General features: G+C 41.4%; 1 protein-coding gene across 6 annotated transcripts in view; it reads left to right on the top strand.

The window, feature by feature from the left end:
* Nucleotides 1–18,486, top strand: part of AAK1 (AP2 associated kinase 1) — a 181,693-nt gene extending 163,207 nt beyond the window's left edge. For 2 of the 6 annotated variants that reach the window (XM_023223912.3, XM_023223911.3), the window contains 2 exons: nucleotides 1,164–1,265; nucleotides 15,788–18,486. In XM_023223912.3, the coding sequence (XP_023079680.1) occupies nucleotides 1,164–1,265; nucleotides 15,788–16,914 (1,229 nt within the window). In that variant the 3' untranslated portion in view covers nucleotides 16,915–18,486. Of the gene's footprint in view, nucleotides 1–1,163; nucleotides 1,266–2,974; nucleotides 3,086–5,052; nucleotides 5,164–15,787 lie in introns of all 6 variants that reach the window. The other 4 variants (XM_023223914.3, XM_023223913.3, XM_023223910.3 and 1 more) reach the window with 3 other exon arrangements.
* Nucleotides 18,487–19,426: the final 940 nt, after the last annotated feature.

The following is a 19,426-nucleotide window of genomic DNA, read 5'->3' as shown; positions in this document are numbered from 1 at the left end:
CCCACCTCAGCCTCCCAAAGTGCTGGGATTACAGGGGTGAGCCACCATGCCCAGCCCAGATTCTTCTTTAGAAGGCCCATGTACATCCAGCTGCAGTGGGACCAGCCTGGGAAACATAGGAAGACCCTATCTCTACAAAAAAAAAATTGTTAATTAGCCAGGTTTGGGGGCGCACACCTGTGCTACCAGCTCTTTGGGAGGCTGAGACAGAAGATCGCTTTGAACCAGGGGGTTTGAGGCTGCAGTGAGCCCTGATCATGCCACTGCCCGCCAGCTTGGGTGACAGAGACCCATCTTAACAAAATTTTAAAAATTTTATAAGGTCCATGTATATACCAAGTATCAGTAACTGAGAAAACATTTTGCCCACTGGTTAAGCCCTATAAATAGAATCCAGGGCAGGGGCTTGGTCTGCTTCCTGTCTCACATTTCCCTGTGTTCCAACAGCAAGGCAGGCAAAATTTGCAAAATGTTCAAGGCCCCTGTACTTCAGGAGGGTCCAATCATGAGACACCTAATAATGCCTTTGGGCAGAAAGTCCTAGAACTCAGAAGTGCCATGACCTTGCATAGAGGTAGGCCTGCAGCTGAGGGGTGTCACATGGTGCAAAAGGCCTCCCAGCTACATCCTGGGATGGGGTTTGAGATGGATTAATGGCCTTCACATGGCACGGAGGATATTTGCCCCCAGGTTTATCCCTTAATAGAAGCGAAATTACCAGAAAAAAATAAGGTGCCTTTCAACCCATCTCTTCTGACATGGAAGAGGTTTGCTGAGCGGCTTATGTTCCGAATTTGTTTATGAGAACCGATCATCAGTGAGACTGGCCGCAGTGTTTGACCTTGCACACGCATGCTCAGTGAAGCCGAGACATTCAGAGCAGCAGAAATAAAGGAACTTACTGTTCTTTCCACCTTGCCTGAGACTGGCATTTTAGAGACCTGTTAGAAGAAAGCCTTCACACGGCTGGGTGCTGTGGCTCACGCTTGTAACCCCAGGACTTTGGGAGGCCAAGGTGGGAGAGATCGCTTGAGCTCAGGAGCGAGACACCATCTCAAAAAATGAGAATTTAAAAAAAGAAGAAAGCTTCACAGAATTTCCTAAAGAACCTTCTGACTCCCTTTCCCTTACCCTTTCCTCTTCTTAATGCTCTGTTATGAAAGAAAAAGCTGATGTTGCTGTTGAGAGTCTCATCCCAGGACTGGAGCCCCCAGTTCCCCAGCGTCTCCCATCTCAGACGGAATCTGTGACCTCGAATCGCACAGGTCAGTCAGGGGTCTCTGCAGCTGCAGGGACTGGTCGGTGCGGTGAACCTCTGAGCCAGTCTTTTCACGTGACTTGGTCGATCCCGGGCTTCTTTTGCAGCCCAGGTAGTTCCTCCTGAAATGGACACTCTGAATTGTTACAGCCCCAGCTTCTGGATGTTGAGGGATATATTTCCTTGCTAAAGAACTGAGTACTTTTTGGAGCCATGTTCTCTGTGGAGTAATCTCTGGGCTTTCTCTGGTTACAGTATTTCTTTATTCAAGATTCTTTTCACTGGTGGCGGGATCCCTCTATGTCCTTAATTAAAGAACTCCACCGAGCTGTAAAGACACCCTTAACCCTCCAGATTGCTGTGCATCTTTCCAGTCTACCAATGTCAGTGATGGCCATGGAGCTCATCTTCTATATATTGATGTTCTGTTCCCAGCATAGTGCTTTAATCTTGTATAGGTAATTTGCTGTTAAATTGTAGGCAAAGTTGAAGTCTTCCCTAGGTCTAATATTGCTTGTACCCTAATTTCAAAATTCAGTCTTACAGTCTTAATAGAATTTCTTAACTGCCCACAAATACAGATTTGGTAACCCTTTTTTTTTTTTCGGTCCATAATTCCCTTGATAAAAGTATCTGGTTTTCAAACTTGGATAGAAACAATTAGAAGCCTAGGAAACGTGTGGATAAATTCATGCAGGTGAAAAAAAAAATACCTCCAAAGGCAATATGATTTATTTTCCTTGTCCTCATTTGAATGTTTTCTCCTAGAAAACTTTGTCAGAAAACAATCCCTGTGTTAAAACGCTTAAACTCAGGCCGGGTGTGGTGGCTCACACCTGTAATCCCAGCACTTTGGGAGACTGAGGTGGGCAGATCACCTGAGGTCGGGAGTTTGAGACCAGCCTGACCAACATGGAGAAACCCCATCTCCACTAAAAATACAAAATTAGCCGGGTGTGGTGGCACATGCCTGTAATCCCAGCTACTCGAGAGGCTGAGGCAGGAGAATCACTTGAACCCAGAGGCAGAGGTTGCAGTGAGCCAAGATTGCCCCACTGCACTCCAGCCTGGGCGACAGAGCCAGACTGCATCTCAAAAAAAAAAAAAAAAAAAAAAAAAAAAAAAAAAAAAACTTTGGTGAGTTTTTGTCTTGGTTTTCTGAAATCAAAATCATGTTCAAAAGGCCAATTTCAATGTAAAGAATACTAGTAAGAGGTATTTTGGGTGGGAACCTGGTTGAGTTCTAGAAGGTACTGTTTAATCTTGTTGCATTCTGCTAATAATAAGCCAGAGGCAACCCTCTCCTAATCAGTTTGGATACTTCGTCCTATGATAACTTCTTTCAGTGAGTGTTTAGGGAAACTTTAAGTGAAAGTCTAATTGTAAAGTTTTTTCTCCCAACTGGCATTCACTAAGAACTGAGGCGCTAAAGTTAACTCAGCATCCAAATCACAGACCTGTTTAACCAGCAACCTCTGAGCAAAAAATTATCTTCTATTTCTATATTAATGTTAAGAGGAATCTAGAAAGACATGTTTCTATAGATCAAAATCCAGAAGGCTTCACAGATTTCTTTTAGTTTTCTTTCTCCCACTTTGGCTTGTATGTGTAATGTGTAAATGCAATAACTTAAAGGCTAAAATCTAATCTCATGATATTGTTGTGTGTGCCACTTAATGCCATCACTGACCTGGGATGCTGTTAATCTGGACTCAGATTCTCTCACCGGGGAAGATTCCCTGCTTGATTGTTCTCTGCTCTCTAACCCTACTACTGACCTTCTGGAAGAGTTTGCCCCCACAGCAATCTCTGCTCCAGTCCATAAAGGTAAATGCTTTCTTCTTCTCAGGCCCACATGTGTCCTTAGAGGGGAAAGAACTAAACAACTTTTGAGAGTTTTTCTTTTCAAAAGTCTTTACTAGTAAAGTTTTAAAACTACCTCCTTATATGGAAAACTTGAGTTTGTACTCCTACATACTATGTGATAATACCTCTCAGTGAGAATATTTACTAAGACTTAGACAATAGGCCAGGTGTGGTAGCTCAGGCCTACAATCCCAGCACTTTGGGAGGCTGAGGTGGGAGGATCACTTGAGCCCAGGAATTTGAGACCAGCCTGGACAACAGACAGAGTCTCAGTCTCTACAAAAAAATTTTTTAATTAGCCAGCCATGGCAGCATGCACCGATGGTACCAGCTTCTCGGGAGGCTGAGGTGGGAGGATTGCTTGAGGCCAGGAGGGCAAAGCTGCAGTGAGCCATGATTATACCACTGCACTCCAGCCTGGGCAGCAGAGCAAGACTCTGTCTTAAAAAAAAAAAAAAAAATAGCAGACAGGTACTAAAAATAAACAAAATTAAATCTAAAAAAAGACCTAGACAACCGATTGTTGAAAGTATTGCTTTCTGGCGAGAACATAGGATGCAGATATTCCATGTTACCTTTAAGAGCTAGGTACCTTTGCAATCAATTCAAGTAGATGGTTGAAGTGACTGTCTACTGTCTGCCTATAATGATCAATATGATGCTTGTTAGCCTTAGAATGTAAAATAGTTTTATCATATCTGATTCAAAGTTATTACATAGTGATGACTGCAATAAAGAAATAAGCATCTTTCCTCAAAAGTCAGTCCTGTAAGTTTGAACTTGTAGAAGTTCACCTTCAAGTCATGATTGGTTACTGGATTTCTCTTTCTAATCTACCATTTTCATTTTTTAGTCTTGGGTTAATAGTGGTCTGAAATCCTGCTGGACAGAGGTAGCTTGAATCAGATTCTATTCAATGAGTAGTTTGTGACAGTGTCAGGCTCAATGCCTGCCGTACTTGGTTACTGAACTTTCTGTGATTGGGTAGGGAAAATAGTCTTCTGGAAAGAGAAAATGCATAGAAAAGGAAGAGCTTAAGTCCCTTCAGGAGAAAATTCAAGAAGGAAGACTCCCCAGGATGACTAAAAATAATCACCCCTGTGGTTTGCAATGGTAATAGCTGAGTTTTTGTTTTTACCCCGATAACATTAAAATGATTATGTTTTTATAGATTTTGTAGAGGGAAATTACCTACTTAGACAGTGATGTCTGGCAGGAGTGTGTCAGCAGCAATGTAGAATTACAGAGAAGGATCATTTGCAAAACAGGTGCTCAGCTACCGCTAGCACTTGCTTGCGGGTAGGATAGCTTTAATTAGAATGGAGAAGACTATTCTAACAAACCTTCTACTTGAGGCCTTGGTAGGTGTAATCTTGTGCCTCAGCATTCCCTAAGGCGTCTGAGTTGTTTCAATGTCTTTTTTTCCCAGTCACAGTGCAGTGAGTCCTTCCAGCAGTATTTTGTTTGCCTTGTATACAGCGGTTACTTCTTAGAGAGCCACCAATTCTCTTCCTCCTCCCCACCCGGCCCCCGCCACCATCCCGGTTTTGAGTTTTTCAAATATTGTTAGGCCTCTGTTCCCCCAGTGAAGACAAGTGACTTATTCCTATGCCTTTGTGGATTAGTGACATTGAAGAGATACCTCACAATAATTACAATTAATGCCTTATAAATATTAGAATTCTTCCAAGAACCCTTCTCCCTAATCATTTATAAAAGTCTTAACATGACCAACTCTAAAGCATTTTTTTCTATATCTCTATATTTTCCAGTTTTGCTACTTTTATTTCAACTCAGAAAGATGAGTACTTTCACCTTTGGAAATAACAGGGCTGTACAGTTGAGATCTTTGTGCCTCTTTCGCATTCTCTCATTTGCTAATCTCTACCTCTGTTGTTTCTGCTTGTGTACTTGCATTCTGTATTAAGCTGCAGAAGATAGTAATCTCATCTCAGGTTTTGATGTCCCTGAGGGCTCGGACAAGGTGGCTGAAGATGAGTTTGACCCTATTCCTGTATTGATAACCAAAAACCCACAAGGTAAGAAAAAGGATGGGGAAAAGAGAAGAGCTTGGCCTCAGTTCTCTTCAAAATAGTCATGCACCTAATCTGCAAGGGGGAAGAAAAGCATCAACATTTAATGAAGGACGTTGGGAGTAATGAGAATCATTGTAGGCTGGACCAGTATAGATAGATAGAGATAGGTATCTTTAAAGTTTGACCATGGTGTTTATTTAGAGAGAAGTATTTAACAGTTGGCCAAAAGTTAGTTTTTTCCATGAAGCCAAAAGCAAAATGATCTTCAGTCAGTGGAAACCTGAAGGTATATATCAAAAACACATCACATTTTTATCATGATTAGAATAATCCGTAATACATATTTTTCCCAAAGAGATTAACAGCTGTGTTTTGGTATCATTCACATCTTTCTGACATTCATGGAGCATCCTTTTTCAACTTTGATGGATGAAAATCATTTGAACATGCCATAAAACACTAAATTGCTATAGGACCATCTATTTATTTTTTAAAGCATGTTCTTATTGCAGTATCTTAATAACTAGTTTCTCCCCAAAGCAAAAATTATTGATTTTTACTTTATCAAAGGGAGATGGCTTGATATTATCAGGAAGTTGGTATATAGCCAGCAATTCTCAACCAAAAAAAAAGTATTGATTTGAAAATACTCTTGCAAGGACTCTTTGCAAGATGTCCTGCCTAAACTGTGGTGTGCACAGAGTGCCTGAGCTTTTGGTGGGAGGTGGTGGACAGCTAACGTATGTGTTTCAAAATCAGCATGTAAGGATTTGCAAATAAAATACTGCTTCTCTAGGGTTTGATTTTTTTGTTTTTTGTTTTGTTTTGGTTTTGGTTTTGGTTTGGTTTGGTTTTTCTTCTTTGCTTGCTCTGCACATCTAAACCTTAACCCTCTATGTTTTGTACTGAATTCCTATCTCTCCACTTCCAGGTGGGCACTCTAGAAACAGCAGTGGGAGCTCTGAGTCCAGTCTTCCCAACCTAGCCAGGTCTTTACTGCTGGTGGATCAGCTCATAGACCTGTAGCCGTGACCCAGTAGCAGATGCAGTTCTGTAACCTTCATACCGTAAAATACATTTTCATTACGGAGTTATGAAAAAAATGATTTTTTTTTTTTAAATGTGCAAATAAGGGGCCCTCCAGCCCTTTTCTCCTACCCCTTGCCTTCTCCTGTAGAAATGATAAGGAAAGAAAATCACTTTGGCCCTCCAGATATTCCTTGGCCAGTTCCTCCTTGTTAGTTTGCTGTGTTTTCTCATTACCCTTCTTCAATAGCATTATCTTAAATCAAGCGCTAGATGCCATGAGCTTCACCTCTGCTGGAATCAACTCCACCAAAAGCTTAACTGTAACTGAAACTAGTGAATTGACACTTTTGTCTCGTTCTTGCTAGGAATGGCCTCCCAAATCAATTCTCCCAACCCCTGTCTCCTTTGGCCAGATGCTGATGAATGTATTTCCCTGTTTTTGCTTTTTATCCTGATGCATTATCATGAGGACATGGCTACTTCGGTTGGTCTGAACTCTAGGCACGAGCCTGGAGATGGGTGTGTGGTTTAAGAAAGGGTAAAACTTACTGACTGGTAGTATACATTTGAGAAGAGAAATTGAGCCCAGCTCTAGCCAACCAACTTTGACCTTGTTTGATCATAGACTTAGCCAAGGGATTTTACACCCCATGCAACCTGCCCAGCATTCGTCCAGCTTTCTGGCTTCCATTGAACCGTGATTTCTCAGATCTGGAGACGTGACTGCAAGTACTTGAGATCCTTGGATAAAATGTGTACGTTATATAAATCCCAAGTATTGCCATTCCTTTTCATGTTAACTGTTCCAAGTGGGATCTCAGAATTAGACCAAAACAAGACAGTGGTGGTAATATGATACCTTTTATTAGAAGACTTTTCACTGGGGCGGGGGTGGGGGGAGGATGGGGAGGGGAAGGAATTGTAGCAGAAACAGATGTATTTTTCTTGTGATTTTTATTTTGAATCAAATATTGTAAATTGTGTATAAATGAAGATGCTGAATAGTTCTGTTTCCACTTGGCATTTCAAGTCTGATATCAGGTGTCTGTACAGGGTTTTGATCTCTTCCCCTTGTATAACTACACAACAATCCTACAGTGTAACATATGGAATCATTTTGAATAGACTTGTGTGTTGCTATAAGCTTTCAGCAGGTCCTCTGTCTCTAGAATAAGCATGTTGTTTATTTTCAGATAATCAGAAATAAGTGTGCTGACAAACTGGACACAGTCTGGGTGTGCCCAGCTTACCTTTCTTTCTGATGTTTAAATTGAAGCCTGCAGCCAATGGAATATGTTCAGTTGGTTTTCCTTGGCTTCCTAGATTAAAAAAATAATTATAAAACAAAGCATAGTTCTTTATTAACTTTAGGATATTGTTCATAAAATAAATAAAGGCCCCTGCACTAACATGACAACATGCCTCATGGTCACCCTCTGTATTACTCACCACTTACTCATTAAAGTGTATTTTATTTCCTTATGTGGAAAGCACTTGTATAACATCACCCTTTTGAAAAGAAGTGGGCACAGAGAACCCCACTCTTGTTCTCTTCCTCTAGTGCCATTGTCCATCATCAAAAGGGAAACTGTCAGTTAATCAGATTTGTACAAATAAAATTCCAAGTCCATTTGCTTGTTTTGCTAGCCAGTACTTTTGTTTCTTCTTCCTCATGTTTGCACTTTAAGGGGGAAAAAAGTTTAACAGCAACAACAGTCTATAAAACACTGCATTCTGGAGGGCAAGGTTTGACCCTAGGAATGTGCGAGCAGCCTTTGAAAGGCATTGGAGGAAAAGTCGGAATCTTCCAGCCTTCCGTCTATGAATACTTCCCGTGCTGGCTGAAACAAGATGAGCTAGGTAAAGGCCTCTAGATGAATAACAGATCATTTCTAAAACTGAGAGAGGCACAAGCTTCCTGCCGAGGATTAAAAAGCAAAAGATATCCACGAAGGGCTCTCTGTGGTTGGATAGCAGTGAAAATAGGACTTGGTTTACCCCTTTATGGACAGGAAAATTGCTGCAGGTCAGAATTGTATTCTCTTTCCTGGACATAGAAAGAATGTATAAATTAATGAAGAAAATGTTTATTTTTAAATAAGAATAATGTTTGAGTTCTATGTTTTCATATTTGATTTTTTTCATATATACATGTTAGAAATGTAATGAAATATCTAGTTTCTCAATTTAATTGAAACTATGAATGATACAGTTTAGAAATTAGGTATCTCTAAATTGTTCTTTTCGTGCATTACCCGTGATTACATTGAGATATATGATCTAGGCCAGGCGTGGTGGCTCAAGCCTGTAATCCCAGCACTTAGGGAGGCCGAGACGGGCAGATCACGAGGTCAGGAGATCGAGACCATCCTGGCTAACACGGTGAAACCCCCGTCTCTACTAAAAAATACAAAAGAAAAACTAGCCGGGCGAGGTGGCGGGTGCCTGTAGTCCCAGCTACTCAGGAGGCTGAGGCAGGAGAATGGCGTAAACCCGGGAGGCGAAGCTTGCAGTGAGCTGAGATCCGGCCACTGCACTCCAGCCCGGGCGACAGAGCGAGACTCCGTCTCAAAAAAAAAAAAAAGAGAGAGAGAGATATTATCTAGTCATTTGGCTCAGTAAAGCTTAATGGAGGCATTTAATGAAAATGAGCAGACTAGAAGCCAGAGACGGTAGTAGAAGCCTGAGGGAGATCATGACAAGAAATCGTCTTGGGCTTATTTAGAGTAAGGCCTCCTCAAAGGGGAGAACTATTTTTCTGTTAAGGAACACATATGAGTGCTTTGGTAAACGTAGCCTTCCTTGGTTTAGAGCATCATCTCTGAGCTAAAAGTTTATTTGAGTTGAGTGAGCATAGTGGCCTAGTACCTGTGGAATCATAGCCTGAGCTACAAAGGGACCTTTGAGACCATCCTCTAGTCCACCATCCTCTTCATTTTACAGGTGTGGGACCTAAGCTGGATTGAGCAGGGTCGGGGGAGAAGAGGCCTGGGCAGGACAGGCCACCTGGGATCTCATCCTGGCCCTTGCCAGCCACTGGCTCACTTCACCTCTCAGAGCTGCTGTTCCTTAGAGTTATACAATAGGTTTGGACTAGATGGTCTTTAAGATTATAGAAGTATAGGGACCTAAGTATATATTATTATGTTTAGAAGGGCTATGAAGGATTTATATAATCCTGATGTTCTTCAGTTATCTTCTGTAGTTCCTGCTATTGTGGTAGCAGTGTTTACATTTTAAAGAATTATAATGGGCTTTTACTAACTTGCTTTCTCTTGATTATCTGAATAGAAGCCTAAATCATAGTCTTAGAGATTTTCCTTTTTAAGTATTACAGAAAACACATGCGTCCACATATACCTACCTATTCTAATAAAATGGTATCAGAAGATTTCTTTTTAAATGTATAATCAGGGATCTACCAGTTTAAAACGGGCAAGTACTATAAGCATATGTTTCTGATTTGCTTTTATTCCAGCTATGTAAGAGGAATAACTGTAGCAGAAAACATCACAAATTGATTTTTCCCTTTACAACATTCAAATGAGTCCCAATGTTTTCAAAAATACATACCTCAGAGGAGATGAGGCTTAAGTGGACACTTCTAAGTATGATGATAATTGTTATAATTAATGATTTCTTTAGCAGACATATCAAAATTTTGACATCTAATTAAGTGTTGTTCCCTTCAATGTCATCTAGTTTTACTTAAGAAGTTAATACTTATTCTAATGATGCTGCCATCCTTAAAGTTATTTTTGAAACTCCTCTCCTTAGAAATAATATCAAGGAAGGTAATAAGGTGTAAGAAAATCAGTCATATTATTTAATTAGTATAACTTTGAGAAAGCATCTGAAAGTATATTCTTTCTTTATCTACCTTTTCTACTACTCTGGGTTCTGAGTAACATTTAACCATTTCCAGAAAGCAAATTCAACCCTGTAAGATGAAGAATGGTTACTGTTGAAGACGGTAAAAAAGAATAATCCACAAAAAATTCTCAGAGAGGACCTTACAGTAGAAAGTGAACATGATTAAGACTTAATTTCTTTAATTTTCTGAATAAGGAAACTTCTGTGATTCCCTAGTCTTTAGAATGGTTTAAAAAATGGAAAGATATGGGTATTAAAACACCTCTGAAAGAAGTTGTCACTTTGTTCAGTGTTATTTGATATTGGACTTTACTTTTCCTGAATTAGAATTACAGAACTTGGATTGCTAATACTTGTGGAAAAACAAACCCAAGAAATGAACCTACTTTTCTCAAGATGTAATATTTGTTTTGTTATTAATACTTTTGTTTGTTTTGAATACTTATTTCCTACTCTCCTGACAGATAATTGATCAACCAATATAACCTTCCCCAGGTCAGGAACAGTTCTGCCTTCAGCAGTGCTATGGGAATGGAGGGATCTCTGGGGCTGACAGCCTGTGATGTGGAGGGATCTGCACTCAGCTGAATAGATAGATGCTATAGATACCTTGGGTCAAAATACAGTCTCTCTTGATAAGATTTTTCTGTGATTTCCCAGAGTCCTTAACCTTCTCAGTCTGTAAGATTATCAGGCTCCTATAGCCACTAACTTTGAGCTTTGGGATGAAAATGACAGGATTGCCCAGTGTGCCGGGTTAAGCAAATTAGAGGCTGCCTGGCAGAACAGAAAAACTATCACATGAATATTTAGAATGGAATCTTTCCTGAAACACTCCAGATACTGCAAAGCTATCTTTTCTTCCTCTCTAAAGGCTATAATTTTATCAACACAAAGTCAGCCTTTTCTTTTTCCACACTAGTAATGTTTCTGAAGTTGGACATGCTTAGGTTTCTTAAATCAGAATGAGTCCCAGAAAATCTATAACAAGAAAACTCTTTTGCTTCTCCCAGATTTCCTTTCATTAATATGGGATAGGGAGGCTCCTTGGGTAATGCTAACCTATGCAAAGAAGTTACCAAATGGTGGTAGTTGCTAGAATGAAAGACACTTTCTTGGTTCACACTTTCATATAGTGTCCTGAATTTACTCTTTTCCTGTGAGTATTCTACTCTGCCCTATTGCACTCTCCTTTGTCATGTGGATGTGTATTTATCATAAGTCTTTAACCCGTCCTTCCCAAGACGACAAAGCAGACAGTTGTACATGAAGATACACAGTAAAAATGTGAAATTTGAACATTGCTGCACAAGTATTGTATTAAAAAAAAGTCTGTAAAGAAATTTCTTATATAAACATACAGGGAAAATAAAGACTTTTATCTGTTCAAACGGGAGCATGATGTTTAGAGATGTAAATAAAATAAGTTGCTCTTTTCCTGAGCTGAAAACCCACTTTTTTGCAGAAAGGATTTAATCACAGTATTGAGTGACAATAAGTACCTGGGCACAGGAAAAGTATAGCTACACACTGAGGACATATTAATGAATCATGGCTACCCGAGAGAATAAAATCCCTGTGGTCAAGGAGAATAAGACGCCTGCCAGCCTACGCTGGGTATGTCCAGACACAGGGTTGTAAAATGGAGCACAGGTTTGCAGCCTCCTCCTCTAACTTAATCCCTAATATACCCAGGCCAACTTAATTAAACATTTTGTGTTGGCAAGATTAATTTTATCCCCAGTGAGAAAGCTCACTCATTTAATTGCCTCGTTGGCCTGAGAGGCACAGCTGGCCATTTTTGGCTTCCATCAGGTCCCTCACGTCCCAGTCGTGGGTTTTAATGCAGCTACCCAATATATGGTGGAACCAAATGCTTAATTTTATTATGTGAGCTAGAAGGTCATGGTAATTATTAGTTTGATGTACGTCTCTTGATTTCCCTAGTTTGGTTCTGAGATTTTACGTTTCAATTGCTGCTGCATTTCCAAGTTCTTGTGAAGGGATAGTTTGCTTTCTCTTTACTAACAACATATGAGAAGGCTTCTTCTCAATACTCCAAGTCTTCATTTTCTGTTTTTGGCAAGAATTATATCTTTGATACTCCCTGTAACTGTTATTTCAGATTTTGGTATGAGGAAAAGTAAACTTCCGGTTGTGCGTGATGTATTTCATTAAGGAATATCCAGCCTGACATTTAAGTCTTCAGATTTGGATTCTGTAGGGAGCATTCTGATGACCTTCACTATGTCAATCAGATGGAATTTCCAGGGGAAACCCATCCTAAATGATTCAGCACTTTGGGTTGCTTTGGAAGTGAATAGGGAGCTGGTGAGGATAGTTGCCAAGTCATCAGGTATTTTAGGAACTCCTTCTCTTCCCTGAAGCATGTGAGTTCTTGCTGAAATCTACATAATTTAGAGCCTCAAAATAGACTAATATGGACTAACCCATATTGAACGTGTCAACATCCCTAACCTGGCACACAGTCCTACATCAGAGCAAGAAAAAGAAGTGTGTTTTGACTTCTTGCTTAATTTTATGTGTGAAACCAAAATAAAAAGAGGCATGACCCAGTTTGAGGGAATTATAACAAAACCCTACCTTAGGCTCCATGATAAGTAAGACCCTGTGCAGACTATGAAGCCAGGCCCTGGGCTTTAGCCCCTGAGGTACAACAGGCAGTGTTTACCGAGCTCTGTGGCCACAGGGTATCTGCTGTGACATGCCATTGGTTACCAAAGGAACTGGGCCAAGGCATGTGGTTAGGTTAGTATAAATCCTTCAATGCTAGCAGAGAGACTGCTTCAAACACATTTTCTTGTTGGCACAATGCTACCTTCATATAAAGGAACTGTTCACCCTGAAAACACATTTTCCCTGTAAGAACACATTCACGTACTCAAAGACTTTCATCTGCCAACAAGATTTAATGGTTACCTTCTGTTTCTATTTGGAATTTCTCCTTCTCTTGACTACCTTGTTTCTGGTGCTACCACCACCAGAATTCCTTAAGGGAATGTGGAGGTCTGGATTTCCCCCATATTCTCTGGCATTTCTTTGCCCTTCAGAGTTCCAGGCTCGGAGAGTTGCAAAGTGTGATTGCTGTCCGCCTCGGCCACACCGTGCTCCTCTAACAAGAATAGAAAGGTTAAGGGACTTGGCCTTCTCAGGAGAACCCTTTAAATGTACGTTTACATTCCTGCAAAGCCTCTTGATGCTGAAAGAAAGATAGGAAATAGCTCTCGTCCTTGTTTTGAAGGACAGGAGACTAATTTTCCCTTCAAACTTGATATTCTGGTGTTTTTGTGACTGTTTTTGTAAATTATTCAAAGTTGTTGGAATTTTAAGTCTGATTTTCCTATTACTCATCATGAAGGTCATAGAATATGCTCTGGGTTGGAAGGTTTTCCAAGTGGGTTCTTGACCAAAAACCCACTTTTTAACAAATAATTTTGATGGGTTAGACATGTTCTTCCATCCTCTCCAACTCTGGATATGGGCACACACACACCCCTTGGTACTTCCCAGTTCTCAAAACATAATCTAGCACTGCAGGCATCTAAAGTGCCCCTGGTTCAATAGATAGCTGCTTTTTGCCAGTCTCTGTGCACAAATTGTTTTGACTGAATTCAGTTTAAATTTCCAAAAAACACTGATTCTGTTCAACCTAATGTTCTTGACCTGCATGATGCCAGAGTTGGTCATTGGCTTGACTAAGTTTTCCATTTTTTTTTCCTAAGAGATATTTTGCTCTCCTGCAGAACAAGCTTAAATTAAACATTAACTTTCAAGGTAGTTTTGGAAGATGAGAAATTGTGCTTTTGTTTTGGCAACTGAAAACTTTGTCCAACGGATATTATGTGAGGAAGGTGGTTCAAGGAGTTTTAGGGCCCTCTTGTCCTTCTTTAAGGCTCTGCAAACCTTATTTTGGAAAACTTCTTTTTCTCCCTTTTATTTGAATTTCCTCCCAGAAATTATCATCTTGGTATCACTGAGACAAATCTAGTATCAATATACTTGCCTGAGAAACTAGGATTATGTCTGTCCACATAAATTGCAAGGGAGAAGGTATTCTGTTTATTTCCTGCTGATGCTTTCATATCACCGTGTAACTGCACATATTAAAATTATAATGCAAGGAAAAATTTATTCTCTTCAAAATCTTATTCTTCAAATACTATTCAGAAAGCCATTTGGCACCAGTACAGAATTTAACTTAACGCTCCAATCTGGAATTCACTGAATGCATTCAAACTGTTAGAAAGGAAAATAAAAATGGAGGACAAACACATTTTTGTTTTGTTTCTGAAAACAATATTTAAGGTCAGAACTGTTTAAAAAGAAGCACTGCTAAAAAGTTATAGGATTCAGAGAAACATAGTATTTTTGTACAGTATCTTATAAAATGTTCAGACCTCTCTCTACATTCTCTTTACAATGTAATGTCTCTTAAGTGACTGGTTTCCCAATAAACTGATTTTAATGCCTCTTCTCCTGTGGTCTGTGTGCTTAATTCAAGCAGAAACTTTAGCAGGGGATAATTTTTGGCAGAAATTTCTGCTAGGTAATGGTTTGCATAGGAGGGGAAAGGGTCAGTATGGGAAGGGGATCATTGAGTTCCATCTCTACAGAGGTTCTGGGTCATCTATGGCTCCAAATCATTGTATCTAATATTCTTATCCTGGTGGGCTGGGCAACTCCACTAGTATCTCTTTACTGAGCCCATGGTGAAATGATACCTTTACCCCCAACCACCTTTTCTCTGGATTCTTCTTGCTTAGTTACATATGCCTTTTTCCTGCCCTCTTGCTAACATGTGCCCAATGACATACTCCTAACCTGCTAATATTTCTTGGAAGGTAAGCTCTCTTGCATTCTGATAATTGTCTATTTGATTTTAAAAGCCAGAGCACCCTGAGGCACCTCTACCTAGATAGAAATAGACTAGTATATTGGAGTTTGCTCATGCTTCTGTAATGACCCATGCATTTTACTCCTTCTGCTTAAATAACTTTATGACAGATTCATTTAAGCAGAGGAGATCTTTATGAACTTAGAAGACTGAAAACAAAATTCTGGGGCAACTCCAACTGAAGGTGATTTATTTGGTCTGATTTTGATGCTGTATGCTTTCTTCAGAAGGTACCTTCAGTATTAATATTTAGGGCACTCTTGTGCTCTTTGAGTAGTGCTTATGATGTAAGTCATCAAGTAAACTTGCATTTGTCAAGCAGCCACATTCTGCTTCTTTTCAGAGTTTGTCCCTCTGCATGTGGCGCAGATGGCCACATGCCAGATTCTGAATTGAGTCATCCCCAGACAGTGTTTCTACGTAATCCAAAACTGTCATGGTATATGTGGAGATGAATGACTGGGTTTGTTTTCATTCCATAATGAGCCAGTGCCAGGTAGAGCAGGTGTCCGTGCCTGGCCCTGTGTGTAGGAGCATTGCATAGTTAACGCTGAATGTCTGTGTGCCTAACATCTTCATCTCCTTTCCTGTACGTCGTGCCTATCATGTTCCAAAACGTGAGACAGTGGTTGGTTGTGTTCCAGTTTGTGTGCAGTTTCCTTGCCTGACTTTTATTTTTATGTTTTTCCTTTTGCATTTTCAACATCTATTATTTGGTCCCACAATGTTTTTGCCGCGGGTTGACCATTAAATGTTCCAAATAGAGTTGAATTGACCTACACATTAATTCTGCATTTTATGCCTTTCTAGGTCTCCAGAGAGAGTCCAGCCCCTGTCCTGTAATAACTGTAGAGCACTTTAAGGAATCACTGGGCGTTAAAGGCCTTCCCCTGTATCCAGACCCCTCCAGAGTACCTGGCACAAAGACTCAGAACAACTTAGAATCTGACTACTTGGCCAGAGATGGCCCTTCAAGCAACAGCTCATTCCACAGTAGCGAAGAGGAAGGGACTGACCTTGAAGGAGATATGCTGGACTGCAGTGGGTCTCGGCCTCTCCTTATGGAGTCTGAAGAAGAAGATGAGAGCTGCAGGCCCCCCCAGGGGAAGCTGGGAGGAGCCGTTCCATTCGCTCCACCAGAGGTCTCTACTGAGCAAGCAAAGACAGTGCAAGGTGGAAGAAAGAACCAGTTTCAAGCCCTCACACAGCCAGCCACTGATGGGCTCAGTGAGCCAGATGTTTTTGCCATAGCTCCCTTTAGGAGCTCCAGGGTTCCAAATGATGACATGGACATTTTCTCCAAAGCCCCATTTATCTCCAAGAGCAGTGTGGCTCCTTCCCAGCCAGAGGAGTCAGACGTGTTTTTGAGAGCTCCTTTCACTAAGAAGAAAAGCATGGAGGAGTTAACAGTTATCCAGAGCACCTCCCAGGAGCTACCTGCACAGACCGGTCTCCTCGGTCAGACAGGTGACATCCCCGTGCCCTCGGGCCGTGAGAGAGCTGTGTACACCTCTGTCCAAGCTCAGTATTCCACAGCTGGTTTTGTGCAACAGTCTAACCTCCTCTCCCATTCTGTGCAAGCAGCAGACCATCTGGACAGCATCTCTCCCAGGGGATCCTGCCTGGAATCGGGGGGTCATCCTAATGACAGAAACAAAGGACCTCAGCTCCAGAAAGAAGCTGTCTCAGGCTCCGTGGCTGGCAAACCATTCCGCCCCCAGTCCTTATCCAAGTATTCCCGTCACTATAGTCCAGAAGATGAGCCAAGTCCAGAAGCCCAGCCCATTGCCGCCTACAAAATTGTTTCACAGACCAACAAGCAGTCGATAGCTGGGTCTGTTTCTATCATATCCCTTTCTTCCAGGACTACGGAGCTGCCAGCTGCTGATCCATTTGCTTTAGCACCCTTCCCTTCAAAATCAGGCAAGAAACCGTAGGAGCAAAACCTGAGCCTCAAGCCTCTGTCTCTGTCCCACCCTCAATACCTGCCACGGCACTCCCAGCTGAGCCTTCTGAAGAAGAAATATTATCAGTTCTTGTCTTTCAATTCCCTGCGTCAGAGCAGAATTTCTTGAGTCAACAAACTCAGTTGCAGTGATATTTAGTTGAAGCCCCTTTAAGTTATGTTCTTTTTGTTGTTGTTGTTTGTTTATATTGATTTCTGGACTTGTAGGCATTTTCATATCCTTCACAGAGGTCATCCACTTCCACCAAGAACTCTGCTTCCCCCCACCCCCAGAAACTTTAAATCCTGAAATACTTCTTCACCCCAATCCCAAAGGGGCCCTGTTGTTGCTAGTTTTAATTCCTGTAGCTCCTGTTCTAAGTCATGCCCGTCGAAGAATCAAGATTAGTCCCTCCACTAAATTAAGATTTAGTATTCCTGAAAAGGGGAGATGTCTGGAAAGAAGAGCAAGATGAAAACCCTGCACATCAACAGGAAGTATAATCCTGCAGTTACTAATCATGCCTGTAGAAGCAGAAGCTCTAGAAGTCTCTGGATCTGTTTCTGAGTCTGTGTGCAAGCCAGACTGGCCCTTGTGCATGGGTGTCTGTGGGTGTGGAATGTACGTCAGAGCCTATGTAGAGGTACAGGCAGATGGGATAACGCCTCATTATCTAGTCATGCTGGCAGGGCTTTCCGCACATCCATGCTTTTGAAATTAGTATGAGTGTACAGGTTTGTGTGTGCATGTATGCGTGTGTGTGCACAGGAAGCATTTCTACTTGAGGGAAATCCTGCCCCATCATGCCTGCCTCCACAATCAAATCACTCGTTTTTTGGTGTTTGCTCACCCAACTGACTTGAACCCCATTTTATTTAGTTAGTTTTCTTCTCATGGCAAAATGGAATACATTGGAAGGTGTAGGAAAATCCTGCTGGAACTAATGTTTCAGAGGAATCTTTTTTTCTCTCCAGAATTTCCTGTTTTGCTATTAACAAACTATATTTACCTGATTGTGAGAAATTAATGTTCCTTACACATTTTCCCCTCACAACACTAGAAAAGAACACCTTGTTACAGTTCCGGCCTCTGAGTATGTGAGCTAAATGCCAGCATTAGGGAATTCATTCATCATACGACTAGGCTACAAACTAGGCTTGCTTGTTTCGGGGTTGTTTTGTTGTGTTGTTGTTGTTTCCAAATCTCTGCTGCCCTTTGAGGAAATGTAAATCTGAGACTTGGGAATAAGTGTTTGGGAGAATGGAAAAGACCCGAATCATGGAGGCATGAAAACTTTTACATTCTCTGTCCTCTTTAGATGTTGAAATAGGCCAGACAGGTTAACTGGTTTTTTTTTTTTTTTTTTAACTTTTATTTCTGGAAAGATCTGACTTATTCCTAGCTTTTTTCATACCCTTTATTATTAGTGCCTTAAAGCTGGCCAGGTGCGGTGCCACCCACCTGTAATCCCAGCATTTTGGAAGGCTGAAGCGGGAGGATCACTTGAGCTCAGGAAGTTCAAGTTCAAGACCAACTTTGGCAACACAGCAAGACCCTGTCCCTACCAAGAAAAAAAAAAAAAAAAAAGGCTGGACACAGTGGCTCACACCTGTAATCCCAGCTCTTTGGGAGACCAAGGTGGGCCAATCACAAGGTCAGGAGTTTGAGACCAGCCTGGCCAACATGGTGAAATCCCATCTCTACTAAAAATACAAAAAATTAGCTGGACGTGGTGGTGCACACCTGTAGTCCCAGCTACTCACAAGGCCAAGGCAGGAGAATCGCTTGAACCCAGGAGGCAAAGGTTGCAGTGAGCCAAGATCGCACCACTGCACTCCGGCCTGGGCAACAGCGAGTCTGAAAAATAAAATAAAATAATTAGCTGAGTATGGTGACATATGCCTGTAGCTACCCAGGAGGCTGAGCTGGAAATATCAGTTGAGCCCAGGAGTTCGAGGCTGCAGTGAGTCGTGAGTCCAGCCTGGGTGACAGAGTGAGACCCTGTCTCCAAAAATACAATCATAAAAATAAAGCCTGTATCTCAATGGGAAGATTTCTGCTAAGGCAGTTCAACTTAATGAAAAGAACTGCTGCATTAGGTTTCAACTTGAATGCTTTCTGTCACTTCTAGCAAAGGTTAAGTGATTTTTCCATTAGCTGTAGAAGTTTGGAGAGTTATTTACCAAGCCAGATCAATGATTTAAAAATTATTGGAAATTCATCTAAGAATCAAGTCTGCCGGGCGCGGTGGCTCAAGCCTGTAATCCCAGCACTTTGGGAGGCCGAGACGGGCGGATCACGAGGTCAGGAGTTCGAGACCATCCTGGCTAACACGGTGAAACCCCGTCTCTACTAAAAAATACAAAAAGCTAGCCGGGCGAGGTGGCGGGTGCCTGTAGTCCCAGCTACTCGGGAGGCTGAGGCAGGAGAATGGCGTAAACCCAGGAGGCGGAGCTTGCAGTGAGCTGAGATCCGGCCACTGCACTCCAGCCTGGGCGACAGA

This window comes from Piliocolobus tephrosceles, chromosome 15 (assembly GCF_002776525.5).
Source record: "Piliocolobus tephrosceles isolate RC106 chromosome 15, ASM277652v3, whole genome shotgun sequence".
Taxonomy (NCBI): Eukaryota; Metazoa; Chordata; class Mammalia; order Primates; family Cercopithecidae; genus Piliocolobus; species Piliocolobus tephrosceles.
Note: the sequence above shows the minus strand (reverse complement) of the source record. Positions and strands in the feature narration are given on the sequence as shown.